The sequence below is a fragment of the Miscanthus floridulus genome, chromosome 14 (assembly GCF_019320115.1).
Source record: "Miscanthus floridulus cultivar M001 chromosome 14, ASM1932011v1, whole genome shotgun sequence".
NCBI classification, from domain to species: domain Eukaryota; kingdom Viridiplantae; phylum Streptophyta; class Magnoliopsida; order Poales; family Poaceae; genus Miscanthus; species Miscanthus floridulus.
In genome coordinates, this window is record NC_089593.1 from 52917302 (window position 1) to 52935132 (window position 17831).

The 17831-nt window shown below is 42.6% G+C and overlaps 1 protein-coding gene across 1 annotated transcript; it reads left to right on the forward strand.

The window, feature by feature from the left end:
• The first annotated feature begins 451 nt into the window (after positions 1–451).
• LOC136502644 (uncharacterized) lies at positions 452–1354 on the forward strand. Its single transcript, XM_066497900.1, has one exon. The coding sequence runs from the start codon at positions 452–454 to the stop codon at positions 1157–1159; it is 708 nt and encodes a 235-aa protein (XP_066353997.1). The 3' UTR covers positions 1160–1354.
• The last annotated feature ends 16477 nt before the right edge of the window (positions 1355–17831 follow it).

Genomic DNA, 17831 nt, shown 5'->3' on the forward strand with positions numbered 1-17831 from the left:
ATGGCACCCTCTTACTACTCCTAAGCTCGTCGGAGCCCAAAACCCCTGCCATACATGTCGTCATGCCATAGGCAAACCGCAATGGACCACAGGCTTAAATATTGCTGTCATGCTCATGCAGGACTTAACAAACTCTGACCATGATGCAAAGATAGCAGTTACCTTCATAACCTAGTGTTGCGAAAGGACATGGGTGGTGGACTCACACTGGTAACAGTTCACCAAAAAGTTTCAGTTTTTCTATGCATTCACTGCTGCAGTTATATATCTTTGCACTCATCCATCCATCCGTGTCAGTCAGATAAAATAGTGCTGCAGATGCATGCTCCATGGTGAGCCCTACTCTCCTACTCTCCTCCTCTTTGTGACAATTCAAAAAATCCATTTGATAGGGGAAACAGAAACACACAGCCCTTTGCTTGCTTTCTCTTTCATTCATGCCTGCCTCATCATGGCTTCCTTCCCCTTTAGCGTTTGCATCATTTGTGCCACTAAAGCTCCTGCCGCCGTGAGGGATTTCTTGATGCCTCCCAGCTCCCAGATGGCCATACAACTCACACTACTCATACTCATTTCATGTAGCCTTTACAGTATGTATCCTTCCTCTTCTTCTTCCTTCTCGGAATCGTCTTCGCTCGCATTGCTGGTGCTTGTCATCTCCACCTGCCTCTCCTTGCTCTTCACCAACCTCAGAAAGCTACTCAGAGACAACACCCACAAAGCTAAGGCTCCAGCTTCCATGGAAGAAGCTGTGACTGTGTACCAGGAGAAGAGCATTGTGCCACAAGATGCGGTGCCCGAGGATGCACCGGAGGATTTGATGGGAAACCTATCAGATTCTTCAGAGTGCACGACGAACGACGAGGAAGATGGCACCGAGGAAGGCTCGATGTCAGATGAAGCTGACGACGACGACGATGAGAGCCTCATTGAGATCTCCCTTGTCGATGGCCACTACGTGGGCGGCGCAGAGCAAGCTGAACAGCGATGCGCATACAACTACAAGAAGGACCTCCTCGCGGAGTTCCTGCCGGATTTGCTGCTGGACAGGAGAGATTTCTTCGACATCTTGTCAGAGATCAGCGAGGAGGACAGCCTGATCGAGATTGACATCGCAAGAGGCTCCATCAAGTGCTCCAACTTGGATATCAAGGCATGAGGTTACACAAGGTTTGGAGAAACTGAAACCTGATGATGTATTTGATCAGGGAAATTAAGGCAGCAGCTTTGTACCTGTCATCATCCATGATCCATGTAATGGTGTAAGGTGTTCTCTTTTTACAAGAGCTTATGTTTTTTTCTTTGTGGTGGATGAAGGAAGTTGTTTCTTTCATTCTTTGTACTCTGTTTCGTAAAATATTACAGCAGAAATAACGTGATTGCACATATAACGAAATGTATTTGTGCATGGCATTTTTATTTCGTTCAGTCACATGTTCAGTAGATGGTAATCATGTCAGCACTGTTCATTTGTGTGATCTGAGTGTAGTTAGTGAGATAAGTATGGCCCCGTTCGGCTTGCTGAAACTTGGCTGAACTGGCTGAAAAAACACTGTTCTGGCTGAATTGTTGTGAGAGAAAAATACTATTTTGGCTGAAAAAACAAGCCGAATAAACCGGTTTCTGGATAAGCCGAACGGAGCCAGATGGACGCGAAACATTCAGTTCAGCAAACAAATGCTGTTCTTCTGGTTCGTTTGGTGTAGACTGTAGAGATAGGGTCAACTTTTGTCCTTCCGAATCAAAAGCTCTTTTTTCTGTATATAGGGTACTGGCATATATGGCTCGAAATCAATTGTTTATTAGCTTGTGCGGCAGAGTCTTTTTAGAAGTTTGGTTCTTTGAATCCGAAAGAGGTTGAGATCTTTATGATTCGGGCCTCTATCATTAGCTTCAGCACTCAAGTACCAGTGTCCTAAACTAGCTAGTATTACTAATGCTAAATAAATGTTTGGTGGTTAACCAGTGTCCTCCTTCTAATGGTCCGTTCTTCCTTCTGTCTATTTTTTGGCGTTTTCTCTTTCATCTTATGGAGGAATCAGTGGCTCTTGCTCTACAATTGTGTTTGTTGGGTTGTGCCCAAGGTTTTCACGTCAAATAGACAGAGGTCAGGTTGTATCAACTTTTTTTTAGACACAACCATCCCTTTAAATCCTTATTTGTTTCGACTTCTTGGTGCTATTGGGCCTTTTAAAAGCTAAAAAGCTCCCGGAAACTAAAAGCTAGAAGCTCACTACGAGAGCTTTTGGTTTATGGGAACTGTTTAGCTTTTGAAAAGTCTAAAAGCTAGTTGTCTAAAAGTGGTCAAAAGCTCAAATAAATATGACATAACAGAGCAGCACAAAAAGGATCAATAATAAAAAAAATATTCAGCATGTTCGCTCTGGGACGATGAGCCTGGCGGGTACTGATTTATTGTAAGAGAAAAATACTGTTGACTGACTGATAAGCCCTGACTAAAACCAACAAGCGAACAGACTGATTATAGACAGTTCAACATGGTTGTACAAATGCACACTAGTATACTACTAATATTTCACAGGTCCTAGACTTACAAGATAGTACTAGTATAAATCTTAACACACTAGCACTCGTATTCGTATATCGACAATGCATTGTTACACACGAGCAAGTGCTGAGCTGGCCTCCTAGCACACGATAGGCTTGTTGGGGTGCATGCTGAAGATCCCTCCCTTGTACACGCCGCGGTACGTCACCACCGGTCCGTCGACGTCGGCGCCGAGGCCCTCCACCTCCTGCCCGTCCGGTCCTCTGCGGCGTCGCTGCGCTGCCGCCATGCAGCACCCGCACACGACGAGGAGCACCGCCACAGCCGCCGCTGCAGGAGGGCGACCCGCCGACCCGCACCAGCGAGCCCAGCGCGGCGAAGAGCGAAACCGCGTGCTCCCGGCACTACATCAGATATGCTTTGTAGAGACCGCTAATGGATATTCGTAGGGGTGGTTTGGTCAGCCGCTCCTACTAAAACGTGGCTACAAATCGTCGATTTGTAGAAGCGATTCTCAGACCGCCCCTACAAGGTAACACCAGCCGTTTCTACAAAATCGATTTGTAGGGGCGGCTGTAGCACTAGCCGCCCCTATATTACCTGCTTGTAGGGGCGGTTCAAACTAGAACTGTCCCTATAGTATATTTTTCCACAAAAAAAAATTAAATTTGCAATTCAAATTCGACCAGAATATATATATATATATATATATATATAGAACTACTATCCTGTAGCTGGCTACAGAATAACTTATTCTGTAGCCACTTTGAGTTACGATAATTACTATGTTATTTTACGAGATTATAGTAACTCCTTACTAAGTGGTTTAATATAACGTTATGGTAAATATCCCCATGTGTTATAGTAACCCAACTATCGTAAATATGTATTTATATTATGGTAAATTAGTATATAAAATTATAGTAAATGGAGGTGGCTACAGAATAACTTATTTTGTAGCCGGCTACTGAATAGCCTCTCCCTATATATATATATATATATATATATATATATATATATATATATATATATATATATATATATATATATATATATATATATATATATATATATATATATATATATATATATAATTCGAATCTGACTAGAACATATATAATTCAAATCTGACCACAAGCACATGAGTATTATATAAACTACTATTACAAGTCTAAATCACAAAAATATATACAATCCATCATTAAATAGACATAATTCACAAGTCTAATTCGTTGCACTTCTCCCTCCCCTCTCTCTGGCACAAGGTGCACTAGGTGAACGGGGCGACAGTGACGTAGCAGCTCTCTCTCCTCTCTGTCTCGCGGCAGCGAGCTCACGTGTTCTCATGGCTTCGTGCGCTGACAACGAGTACACTGGTGGGCCAAGGGTGGCACCTTGGTGGCTATGGCGCTCGGCGTGGACGGCGGTGGAACGGGTCGACGGCAGTGACCTAGAGGCGCGGCGGAGTCCGTACCGCGGCGAGATGCGCGGTGGAGCTCCCACAAGGTGGGACCAATGTCAAATTCCATACACATTGTTATCAACGACCAAAAGCTAGCCTTTCAGTCTCACAAAGGTGTTGGTACTGAGGATTTCTACCTAAGTCAGAATCTCAGTCATGGTAGGTGCCTTTGACGTGTACAATCTAGTCCAATATGAAGTTGCAAAGGTCGTCGACGAGCTTTAAGAGTTGTTCATCCTTGTATGGGTCTCTTTTCATTTCTTTCTCTTCTTTCCACTACAAGAGAATAATTTTTGATTTAGTATTTCATATCATGTGCGAAGTTTTTATACTATGGGTGAAGATGTTCAAACTTATCCTTAAGGAGTATCTCCTGTAGGCACCATTGTTACTTATCATAGAACATACATAGTATCCATAATGTACACTCTCAGGCTTCTGCTTGGGGCACTGTGTGTTTTGCATATGGAAATGTTAAGTAATGCTTTTGACTACCATGTAATGGAGTACTAAAGTAAGTTACACTTACTGCATATAGTGTTTTTATAGCTAGCCTTTCCTTTCTTACTGGATCATGCCTTCCGTGATGTTTATTGACATAGAACCTAAATGCTCTGTTCGAATTATTTTAGCAAATACAACTTGTTAGTATCCAAAAGTAAACGTTACAAGTATGTATACAAATGTAACAGAACCGACCAAATCATAAGAACGTAAGTACAAAAATAATCACCAAAGTGATCAAATTCCTGTACTTAAGCTCCCATAATCCCGGTAGTCCGGAAATCACGAAGGATTTCAACCAACTCTCGACATACAAACCAAGACCGTAGTGATTCAACACAACACATCATTCATTACAACATTTCACAAGTAGCATTCGGATTACATCCATCAGAGTTCAAATAAAATATTACAAACTAAGTTCAGATTTGCAGAAGCAACATAGTTTAGTACATAACTTCATAGTTTCAAATACATTACCAGATCTTAGTCATGTCCCACAAAAGCATCTTTAGGTACGAGAACTAGGAGAGACCGCGCCCAACGGTCTAGTCTTCATCCCCAGCTGGGAGAAGGCAGTACTTGCAGCAACCAAAGTAGAACTGGTCATCTGCAACAGGTGGGAGATAAACCCTGAGTACGAGAAGGTACTCAGCTAGACTTACCTGTCAAAACCAGAAATAAAAGATATCAAGGGTCATGCAAAGCTTATGAGGTGGGCTAGCTTGACACAGTTGCATAAAAGAGCTTATGAATGTAGTGACCAATTTAAACTTCGCATCAAGCTTATCATCAATTACCTGTCCACTAGATTTGCACCTGTACTAGAGCACTCGCTTATTAGGAGCAAACAATATTAACCTTAGCAGGTATAATAAGGCTGTCATCGTCATATCATCATTTCTGAACCATTAGGTTATTTAGTGTATCTACTTTGGAGATAAGCCCGTCAAGTTCTCACTAACCGGGAGAGACGGCGACTCGAATCGAATTACAACTCAGCTGAGGGGGTATTCCTAACTCTCACCCTGGCATACTTTGCAAGGGTAGCCGTGGGTCACCTTTGGAACAACTCAGGAACCAAATTTGTGGGTTTGATCAGTGCCAGCACTCTCAGGGATTACCCTTCTGCCAGGACGATTAGGACTTTTAAATCACCTGCCCTTGGACTCACACCTATGGCTCCCTTCTGAGGCGGACTTTATACTTATCGACTCCCGGCCTGAGGTAAGCTACTCGGCTTCGCGGTTGATCTTCGGACACGGCCAACTAAGAGAGAGGCATGCGTTCAACATGAACAGGAAAGGCTCCAAGATTCAGTCCTTAAGCGACATAGACGGAGTCACTACAACCCGGCAAGCCTCCGCCCGGTCTTCATTTCAAATTAAGACAGGTTCTTTTCCACGATAGCAAATATAACCAACCGTGCCATATGTATCTTCCTATATCTCGTAGGTGACAGGAAATCACCTGACTTCTACCGTGTTTAAGTAGGGCTAAGCACTACACGAGCCTGAGCTACATAGGATTCAGAGTATCAATATCTGGACAAGGATTGGATAACCAATGCAGCAAGTGTTTGCATCCAACACCTAAACTTAATGCAACAATATATATATGTAACAATAATACTTTAACTGCATTTCGGAAATTAGGAGGCTTAATATGCTCCGGGGCTTGCCTTTCACAAAGTTGCATGGACGGTGATCCGGGCACTCAACGGTGACCTCGTCTGGCACTTCCCCCGAGGGCTGCACCTCCTGAACCTCCGGTGTTGGCTACTGCTGCTCGCTTGGTTCCTCGAATTCCAGCAGGGTCACACCTTCTAGTACACCTATTGCATGCTGATGCACAAGATAAATATCATGGATGCATAAGGAATGACATGATGCTCATGATGAATGAATCACAGTAAGTGTTTAACGAAAACATCACTGGACACTCGTTTACCGATTAAGAATAGCTCTATTCAAATCACTTTAAAACATGTATCTAACTTAACTTGAAGAACAAGATCAACTTACCTAACTTGCATAACCTAAGATAAAGATGCTCATCTTCCGTTAAAGGCCTAACACCTAGGAACATTACCACAAACTTAGAAATAGTAAAGGCATACTTAAAACAATAGTTAAAGTTTCATATGCACACGGGTAGTTCCTTAATTCAATCACAACAAGAGTTCTACAAATCCAAATGACTTGCATGAGGATATTCTGGAAAGCTTATGAAATTCTCTACAATTCATTTGTAAACATCAAAGTATGATTCTTACGTTAACCAAATCGTATTCAAGTAAACCTAGAATCTGTCCAGAAATAACAGGTTTACTAAATTAATTATTTAGTGATGATGCAAAAGCATAATTGGACCAAACCAAGTTTACCAACTTGTTGTGCATACCAGAGGAACATCAGAAAGTATAGTGCCAACTTCTAAATAAATTATTTAATATCCTTTTCTAATTTATTTATTTAATTAGGTGATTAAAGCAATATATAGTAAAACTATTCAGAAAAATCTACAAAAATTACAGTAGTTATTTCATACTTCACATAGACTACCATAAAAATTTCAAATCAACTAGGCAAGCAAAACTTGTTGTATCTAAAATAACATATGGCATGTCTATTTCTAGCATAATTAGGAAACCCTATTGAAAAGTGTCAAGCAACAGATTTCTTATTTTTCCTAGTATCACTCTAGCATAAGAATAGCACTCACCAAATTTTACCTTTACTGGATCTATAGAAAAATTATGAAAATTCACACAAGATCCATCCATGCAAACAAGAGAATTTTCTAACTCCTACATACAGTGTCCAAGATGTATGAAAATTTAACTACAAGCTATTCATAATATGAGCAGTACACCATAAAAATTTCATGCCATTTGGAGCTACATAGAAAAAGATATAATCACCCCTATTTCCTTCATGATTAAAAGAGATAATTAGCAACTCCATTTTTCATAACAGAACATGGCATAAATTATATTTTTAATATAAACTAGACATTAGTATGAACTCAACAAAATTGGAACCACATTAATTGGATCTACCAACTAGGAGATACACATTTTTGAACATGCACACAAATCTATGAAAAAAGAATAAACAAAACAATGTTGAAACCCTAACTCTACTGCTGGGCCGGCCCGAAGGACACGGCGGCCCGCGAAGCACGCACTGGCGCGGCCCAGACTTGGCGTGGCCCAGGACTCGCTCCTGCCTGCGCGCTTTCGCTGACAAGGGGACCCCGCACGTCAGCGAGATAGGCAGGGGAGGAAGAAAAGACGGCGGCGTAGCTCGTCGCCGGTGATAGCTCCGGTGAGGCCATCGGTGCTACGGTGTTTGCCTCACCCATGCACATCTAGTGGTGCCATCAATTGAAGCTATTGCCACGGCTAAAGGCAATGGCGACGGCCAGGCGGCGCACGGCCACGGCTTGGCCGGCTCCGGTGAGGCAACGGCGTTACGTCCCTAGTGGCCTACTCTCCGAGCATCAGTAGCACTCACAGTACCTAGTGCAAGGGAGAGAGGGGACGGGAAGAGGCTCGAGCAGCACGACCATGTGCGAGCTTGGCTGGCGGTGGTCATGGCAACCCGGTGGAGCCGCGCTCACGGGGAGCTCTACCTGAGGCGAAAATGGAATGACGGTGGGGTCACAGACGTGGAGGAGCTCACGGTGGGGCTGTGGCTTGGATGAATCGGACCAAGGCGCTCGGTTGAGGTGGGTTTTGGCTCGGCGGCTGCCATGGCATCCCGGTTGTCGTGCTCGCGGAGGAAGGAAATGGCAGCGAGTGAACTGGCGAGACGTAGAGAGAGTGGCGAGGCGCTGGCTTTCATCTAGAGCTCGGACGCGCAACGTGGAGACGTTGGCAGAGCATGCACGCCACGCGGTGTTCAGCTCCTGAGCCGGTTAGCCACGGTGGCTCTGTTGGTTTTCTAAAATTTTTGATTCAGTGTTCAATGACGACGACTGACAGGCGAAATCAATGGTGTTGGATCTCCTAAACTGTGATGAGTTAGTGGAAGTAATGTATACAAAAGTTGTAGAGCTGTGGTAGGGCTACAACTTTAATTTAGAAATATACAGCTAATTCACCCTGTATCCTGAGTTATATCAAGCCAAAGTTGGCTCAATCAAACTGAAAATGCAGTTAGGACTTAGAAACATTTTTCAGTGTTGAATCCACCATCAATAATGAATTGTGGGCCATGTTTGAGGCTGTTCCACACATTTCCATGAGTTGATCATAAAACAACTTTTGTTCCTTGATAAATTAGCTACAACTTTGGTAAAGGGTGCATAGCCATGCAAGGTCTCTAGGTTGGTCTTTTAAATCAGTCAAATAGTGGCACTCTGTAGGTCATTCTAAGTCAAACCTCCACTTGAGGGCATTTTAGTCATTTTGTTCCACATGAACAATGTCCCATCAATTACCCTAAGTGTAGTTAAGGTGTATTAGACCATGATTAACCACTCTACACAAGTGCTACCCCAACTTCTAATGATCACATGTGATGAAGCAACAAAACAGTTCAATTTTACTCAAATGTTGCAATTCCATGTTTCACATGTTTCATGCCTTTTGGTTGCAATTTTAACTTGCCACATTCCTACCATGTTGCCATGTTTCAAGGTATGAGAAACTCATGTTGTATTCACATGTTTCACTACTACCATTCACAAGCAATCAAGTATGAAACAAACATAATTGTGAATGTTGCATATGCATGTTTTAGTGACAATGGCATGATGAGATAGATGATGCACATGTTTATGAAATGAAATGCAATTTTTGTGGGAGCCAAACACCTAGGGTATTACAGCCCTCCCCCCTTAGAAAAATATTGTCCCGAGATTTGGAAAGTGTACCAATCAGTATAGAAAGCCAGATAATTTTCCTTTAAATAATCTTCCCGCTCCCATGTTGCATCCCGATCACTATGATTACTCCAAACTACCTTGTATAACTTAACTACTCACCTACGAGTCACTCTTTCTTGAGTATCCAGAACTCGCACGGGCTTCACCTCATAAGAAAGATCAGATTTCAAGTTGATTCTCCTCGTAGCTATTCTTTCCTCGGGAATACAAAGACACTTCTTCAGCTGAGACACATGGAATACCAGGAATATAGCTCCCATTTCATATGGTAGATTGAGTTTATAGGCTACTCTTCCACTTTTCTCGATAATTTGGTAAGGTCCAACATATCGAGGCTCAAGCTTCCTTTTAATTCCAAAACGTTTTACTCCTTTCATAGGGGATACCTTCAGATAAACATGGTCACCTACTTCAAACTCAATAGGTTTTCTTCTCTTATCAGCGTAGCTCTTTTGTCTAGCCTAAGCGGCAGTCATATTCTTCTGTATAGTTCAGACTTGCTCTTCGACTTCTTTTACAAAATCAATACCATAGAATCTTCTTTCTCTGGGTTCCACCCAGTTCAAAGGAGTTTTACACTTGCGGCCATAAAGAGCTTCAAAATGAGCCATTTTGATACTCTCTTGATAACTGTTGTTATAAGAGAATGAGACTTTTCCCTGTGTGCCCTTATAAAAGATCGCAATCCCCTCTGTGCCCCTGAAAAAATTCAGCGGTCTTCAGCGCCACTACTTCAACTTTTTCGGGTCCTCCATGCCACTTCCGTCAGTTCAGGCTCTAACGCCGTCAAACTACTGGTGTGAAAAGACGAAAATGCCCTTAAGTTCAAATATGTTATTAATTTTTTTTAGCATCTTAACGACTTCAAATGAAAAAACTCAAAACTAGAAAGTTGTAGATCTCGTCGAGATCTATAATTTTCATATAAAAATTATTTTCATTTAATTTCGCAAAAAAACTATGATGATTTTTCTAAGATATATTAATCATATCAAATCATATTTTTTTGCGGAATTAAATGAAAATAATTTTTATATGAAAATTATAGATCTCGACGAGATCTACAACTTTCTAGTTTTGAGTTTTTTCATTTGAAGTCGTTAAGATGCTCAAAAAAAATTAATAACATATTTGAACTTAAGGGCATTTTCGTCTTTTCACACCTGTAGTTTGACGGCGTTAGAGCCTGAACTGACGGAAGTGGCATGGAGGACCCAAAAAAGTTGAAGTAGTGGCATTGAAGACCGCTGAATTTTTCCAGGGGCACAGAGAGGATTACGATCTTTTATAAGGGCACACAGGGAAAAGTCTCTAAGAGAATTCAGCGAGAGGCAACCATTCCTCCCAAGAGCCTTTGCAAGAGATAAGACAAGCTCTAAGCATGTCTTCAAGAATCTAATTAACACGCTCAGTTTGTCCTGATGTTTGTGGATGATAGGCAGAACTACGGATTAGATGAGTGCCAAGATTCTGATGTAAGCACTCCCAAAAGCGAGCCATGAATTGCGGTCCTCTATCTGAAACAATGGATTTGGGTACACCATGGAGATGTACCACTTGTTGAAAATAAATCTCAGCATAATTGTGAGGGTGATAGGTAGACTTGACCGGAATAAAGTGAGTGGATTTAGTTAGATGATCTATGATAACCCAGATGGAATCACAACCCTTTTTGGTAGTGGGTAACCCAACAATGAAATCCATGACAATTCCTTCCCACTTCCAGCCAGGAATAGAGAGTGGCTGCAATAATCTGGGCCTCATGTGAATAGCCTTGACTCTGCAACAGTTATCACACCTTGCCATGTAGGCCACGATCTCTTTCTTCATCTTGGTCCACCAATAATATAGCTTAAGATCTTGATACATTTTACTGTTACCAGGATGGATGGACAATCTAGAAGAATGGGCTTCAGCCATAATTTGATTTCTAAGTTCTTTGTCTTTGGGTACTACAAGCCTATCATTAAACTAAAGAATTCCTTTGTCATCGACCCTAAAGTGCTTGGTCTCCTAATCTTTCATCTTCCGCTTGATATGAAACACACCCACATCAGTCTTCTAGAGTTCGATAATTCGACTTCTAAGAGAGCAATCCACAGTGATATTGTGGAGTACTACAGGATGAAGGAGGTGTGCCAGATGAAAGTCTTCACTAACTAAGGAATTACAATGGGCCTTTCTGCTTAAGGCATCAGCAACCACATTTGCCTTACCAGGATGGTAGTGCACTTGAAGGTTGTAGTTTTGATCAATTCTAACCATCGTCGTTGACGCATGTTCAACTCGGGTTGAGTAAAAATGTACTTGAGACTTTTATGATCTGTATAGATGTTGCACACATTACCTAGCAAGTAATGTCTCCAGATCTTTAGGGCATGAATAACCGCGGCTAGCTCTAAGTCATGGGTAGGATAATTGACTTCATGTTTTCGAAGCTGGCGCGAAGCATAAGCAATGACTCGACACTCCTGCATAAGAACACACCCCAAACCGGTGCCACATGCATCACAGTAGACATCAAAAGGCTTGTCGATGTCAGGTTGTGCCAATATAGGAGCAGAGGTTAGTAAGGTCCACAAAGTGTGGAAAGCCTCTCCACACTTCGGAGTCCACACAAACTTCTCATCTTTTTGAAGTAGTCAAGTCATGGGCTTGGTGATTTTAGAGAAATCTGGGATAAAGTGACGATAGTAGCTAGCCAAACCCAGGAAACTTTAGACTTCTGTGATCGTAGTAGGTGTCTTCCACTCTAGGACTTCTTGCACCTTAGTAGGGTCAACCAAAATTCCATCTCCAGATAACACATGACCTAGAAAAGGTATCTTGTTCAACCAGAATTCGCACTTGCTGAACTTAGCATAAAGCTGGTTGTCACGTAATCGAGTTAGAACAATTCTCAGATGTTCAGCATGCTCTTCTTCATTCTGAGAATATACAAGGATATCATCAATGAACACGATGATGAACTTGTCCAATTCCGGCATGAATACTGAATTCATAAGGTACATAAAGTGTGCCAGAGCATTTGTCAACCCAAAGGACATGACAAGGTATTCGAACAAGCCATAACGAGTAGAGAAAGCTGTCTTAGGTATATCTTTAGGATGAATTTTGATCTGATGGTAGCCAGACCTCAAATCGATCTTGGAGAATACCTTAGCTTTGGAGAGCTGATCAAACAGAATATCGATGCGAGGAAGAGGGTATTTGTTCTTGATAGTAACAGCATTAAGGGGGCGATAATCCATGCACATGCACAGGGACTCGTCCTTCTTCTTCACAAAGATAGCCAGACAACCCCAAGGAGAAGAACTAGGCTGAATTAAACCTTTCTTTAATAGCTCATTCAACTGAATCTTTAGCTCAGCCAACTCATTGGGCGGCATTCTATAGGGCCTTCGAGAAATAGGTGCCATACCCAGGATGAGTTCTATCTTAAATTCTACATCACGGTCCGGAGGTAATCTAGGCAAGTCATTAGGGAAGACATCTGGAAACTCATAGACAACCGGTATATCCTCAATGGCTTTGGCTAGGGTAGCATTGGCTGTATTGTGGATAGCGATATCACGAGGTAACTGCACTAGAAAACCCTTCTTGTCTACGGGATCCCTCAACATTACCACATGGGTTGATGTATCGATCAACACTCCATTCCCGCTCATCCACTTCATCCCTAGGATTACATCGATTCCTACCCCTAGCAGAACTACAAGATCCGTAAGGAACTCTCGGTCCCCAATCTCAATCTTTACATCTTTAACTACTTGGTTAGTCATGATATTATTTCCAGCAGCACTAATATAATAACCACCCTTGACAATTGTAATCACATTCATCTTATGCATAGATGCAAAAGTAGAACTCACAAAGCAATGCGAAGCACCCGAATCAAAGAGCACAACTGTAGGGTGATCATTAACAAGGAACTTATCAGCGGTGACCACTTCACCAGCAAGAATTTCCTCCACAGTAGTGTAGTGAACACGCCCCTGACAGATGTTTCCCTGAGCATTCTTGGGAGGATAGGGACAAGTACTAGCCCAGTGACCAGGCTTGTTACAGTTCCAGCACGGCCTGTTTGCTGGCGGGACATTGGAGCTGCCCTGCCCAGAGGTATTCTTTGGCAAGGAAATTGTGTACCCCTTGCGAAAACCAGTTTTTGCTTGATTCTTCTTCTGAGGTGGGCGGTACCGGACATTAGCATTGGGTGGATGATATTAGGTTTTGGATACCACTGGTGCCTTAGACTGAGAAGCACCTGCCTCAAAGTTTCTTTTATGGGTCTTGGAAGCAGCATATACCCTATCATTATTTTCCTGAGTCAGGGTGTCACTGATAAACTCATTGAAGGTGACACACTTGCAGTTGCCCATAGACTTCATTAGTTTCGGGGAAAGTCCCCTCTTGAAGCTAGCTATCTTTTTGGCGTCAGTATCAACAAACTCCAGAGCATACCTCACCAGGTTGTTAAATGCCTGGAGGTATTCATTAAGACTCTTGTTGCCTTGGGTTAGCTTCATGAACTCGGTATGCTTAATGGCCATGAGACCAGGAGGGATAAAATGTCCCCTGAAAGCTGCCTGGAACTGGTCCCAAACTATCTCGATGTTTGCAGGGAAGGTGGTCCTGTGATGGGTCCACCAGATGCCTACAGGGCCTTGGAGCTGGTGTCCTGCATACGAGGCCTTCATACCTTCTGTCAAATGGAGCAATCCAAACCTTTGCTCTATCATACTCAACCATTCATCAGCTTGTAATGGTTCTTTTGCCTCTTGAAAGATAGGAGGCTTTGTGTCCATGAAGTCCTTAAAGCTGCTGTACTAGTTCAGCTCGGGTCCCTAGCGGACATGTCGATTCTCGCGGTTAGCCATTTGGCGCATAGCCTCAGCTAGCATGCGCTGACTTTCGACAACTGTCTGCATTAGCTCAGTTGGGGTGGGCGGTGGAGGAGGTGGTTGTTCCTCATCTCCCATGCTACGACCGCAACGAAGGTTATAAGCCATCTGTAAAATGTATACCCAATGAGCACTGACGATGTGGAAACTTTTGTAGATGAATTGTATAATTATGCCAAACTGATTCCATTGGAGAGAATGCATTTATATAATCAACAGAGGCACAATCATTCATCACAATCACACAACTCATCAAGCGCATCAATTGACACATTAATGCGATGAACTTAACCAACAACAAGATCTATAGACCACAAAGATGGAATTTATCAAAGGCTCACATACGTGGAGCATAACACGTTTGATAGGTTACATCCAAGCCATAGAGGTTCCAAACTTACATCCAAGATAACATAGGGTTCGATATTACATCCTAACGATTAACTTATTACAAAGCTACTCGTTCATGCATGAGGATCAACAAAAGACTAGGTCTAGCGCATTAGCTAAGTGGTAAGCTAAACTATGCATCATCATCGGAGTCAGTGTCAAAGATCTCTCCTCCATCTTCATCACTAGCAGGCTCTAACTCCTCATCTTCCTCCTCTTCAGGTGGAACATCCTCAGGTCCATTGACCTCAATGTCATCATCACCTTCAGCCATGATGACACCAGAGCCCATCTCATCCTCATCATCAGGGGGCAAGAGAGGGTGAAGTTGATTGTGTAACAAGTGAACCTCCTCATGGAGATGGTCATTGTACTCTTCGGCAACTGCCAACTGCTGCTCCAGCTCCACCTGTCGTGCTCTCAACACATTCTCTTCGTGCCAGGCTTCATTCCACTAGTTCAGCACGTGAATCAACATACGTTCACAGTTGTAGTGAGCAACTGTCAACCTCTAAACCTCTAGGGTCTCTTGGTCCCGTTCTTGTGTTACTTGCTCCAAACGGTGCTGAGCCGCACTCCTCTCAGCACTCACCCGGGCCAGCTCTGCCCTCAGCCTTTCCGCCTCAGTAGGCTCAGGACGGGGCTCACGAGGAGCTAACCGGTGACGAGGCGCCCTGCCTCCAGTGGACTTGTGAGCAGTGCATTTCGTGCGCGCCATCTATAGCAAAAAGTTGCAACGTAAGGGGAGAATCATTTAAGGGATACGAAATTTAATTAGTCGAGACCATCAATTTTAAAGGAGGGAGTAATGCAAAAATGCTATGTATGCTTGAACATGATGCATGCACGATCCGTACATCCTCACAAACCTAGAAAAATTTAAAGGCTAGCGAAATATACGGTGGCATACATACGTTCTCTCGTATACGGTAGCTAGTCGATCTACAATGATACATTGTTAGTGTACCTACAGAAAATTTCATTTCAGCCCAATAATTTCCCAAAAAGGCATGTAAAGTAAGCAGTAAACTAAATACTTTCATACATATATCCCCCGATGTATATATTCTAGTATCACAGCTACCCAACAGAGATACCCACATTTAAGTACTCTCATAGATACATGATCGAACATGTAAGTATACGAGCAACCACAACTACTCTCCCCTAGACCGACGGTTGGACGGTCATGCTCTCACAACTCCCACTTACCAGAGCGTAGAGGTATTTTGATCCATACATTACCACCCAAGCGGATGACATCCATACAATAGCACGCCGTATGGACAACGAAACGGAAACAAGTAGGAACCCCCAAGTTAGTACTTTAATAAGCCACCTAAGAGTCCTTATTTGGGCATAAGGGATATGACCACTAGCAATACTTAGTATTTAATTTAGAATTTTCACAAATACTTTTGTTTTAAATACACAAATGACATGTTTAGTGTCAAATCTTGCTCTGATGCCAGCTGTAATAGAACCGACCAAATCATAAGAACGTAAGTACAAAAACAATCACCGAAGTGATCAAATTCCTGTACTTAAGCTCCCATAATCCCGGTAGTCCGGAAATCACGAAGGATTTCAACCAACCCTTGACATACAAACCAAGACCGTAGTGATTCAACACAACACATCATTCATTACAACATTTCACATGTAGCATTCGGATTACATCCATCAGAGTTCAAATAAAATATTACAAACCAAGTTCAGATTTGCGAAAGCAACATAGTTTAGTACATAACTTCATAGTTTCAAATACATTGCCAGATCTTAGTCATGTCCCACAAAAGCATCTTTAGGTACGAGAACTAGGAGAGACCGCGCCCAACGGTCTAGTCTTCAACCCCAGCTGGGAGAAGGCAGTACTTGCAGCAACCAAAGTAGAACTGGTCATCTGCAACAGGTGGGAGATAAACCCTGAGTACGAGAAGGTACTTAGCTAGACTTACCCATCAAAACCAGAAATAAAAGACACCAAGGGTCATGCAAGGCTTATGAGGTGGGCTAGCTTGACACAGTTGCATAAAAGAGCTTATGAATGTAGTGACCAATTTAAACTTTGCATCAAGCTTATCATCAATTACCTGTCCACTAGATTTGCACCTGTACTAGAGCACTCACTTATTAGGAGCAAACAATATTAACCATAGCAGGTATAATAAGGCTGTCATCATTATATCATCATTTCTGAACCATTAGGTTATTTAGTGTATCTACTTTGGAGATAAGCCCGTCAAGTTCTCACTAACCGAGAGAGACGGCGACTCGAATCGAATTACAACTCAGCTGAGGGGGTATTCCTAACTCTCACCCTAGCATACTTTGCAAGGGTAGCCGTGGGTCACCTTTGGAACAACTTAGGAACCAAATTCGTGGGTTCGATCAGCACCAGCACTCTCAGGGATTACCCTTCTGCCAGGACGATCAGGACTTTTAAATCACCTGCCCTTGGACTCACGCCTACGGCTCCCTTCCGAGGCGCACTTTATACTTATCGACTCCTGGCCTGAGGTGAGCTACTCAGCTTCACGGTCGGTCTTCAGACACGGCCAACTAAGAGAGAGGCATGCGTTCAACATGAACAGGAAAGGCTCCAAGATTCAGTCCTTAAGCGACATAGACGGAGTCACTACAATCCGGCAAGCCTCCGCCCGGTCTTCATTTCAAATTAACACAAGTTCTTTTCCACGATAGCAAATATAGCCAACCGTGCCATATGTATCTTCCTATATCTCGCAGGTGACAGGAAATTGTCACACCCAATTTTAAGGATAAAATTGAATGCATGAAACTCATGTGTGCCCAGGAATCAATCACACACACAAGCTGACAAATTACAATAGTATCATCACGGTGTCACATACATCAGAGTTATAATAAAACTTAGTCTTATACATCACAGCAGAATAATAAAAAGATACTAAACTCTCTTGGCCATCATCACAGGGAAGGTTAACTGGTTGACCACAAGCCTAATAATCCTCCGGGAAATCCTCATACCCGTTGTCATCTGTTACCCATCCGGGATTTTTATCCAAGTAAAGAAAATAAACAAGTGTAAGTACGTCCCGTACTTAGCAAGCTAACATGGGGTTATGAAGCTCAAAAAGGATAGACTCTGGTTTACTGCAGTTAGCATTTTTAATAGGTTAAACTTTTATTC

Coding starts and splice junctions, on each gene's coding strand:
- LOC136502644 (XM_066497900.1), top strand. CDS start 452: ATGGCTTCCTTCCCCTTTAGCGTTTGCATCATTTGTGCCACTAAAGCT.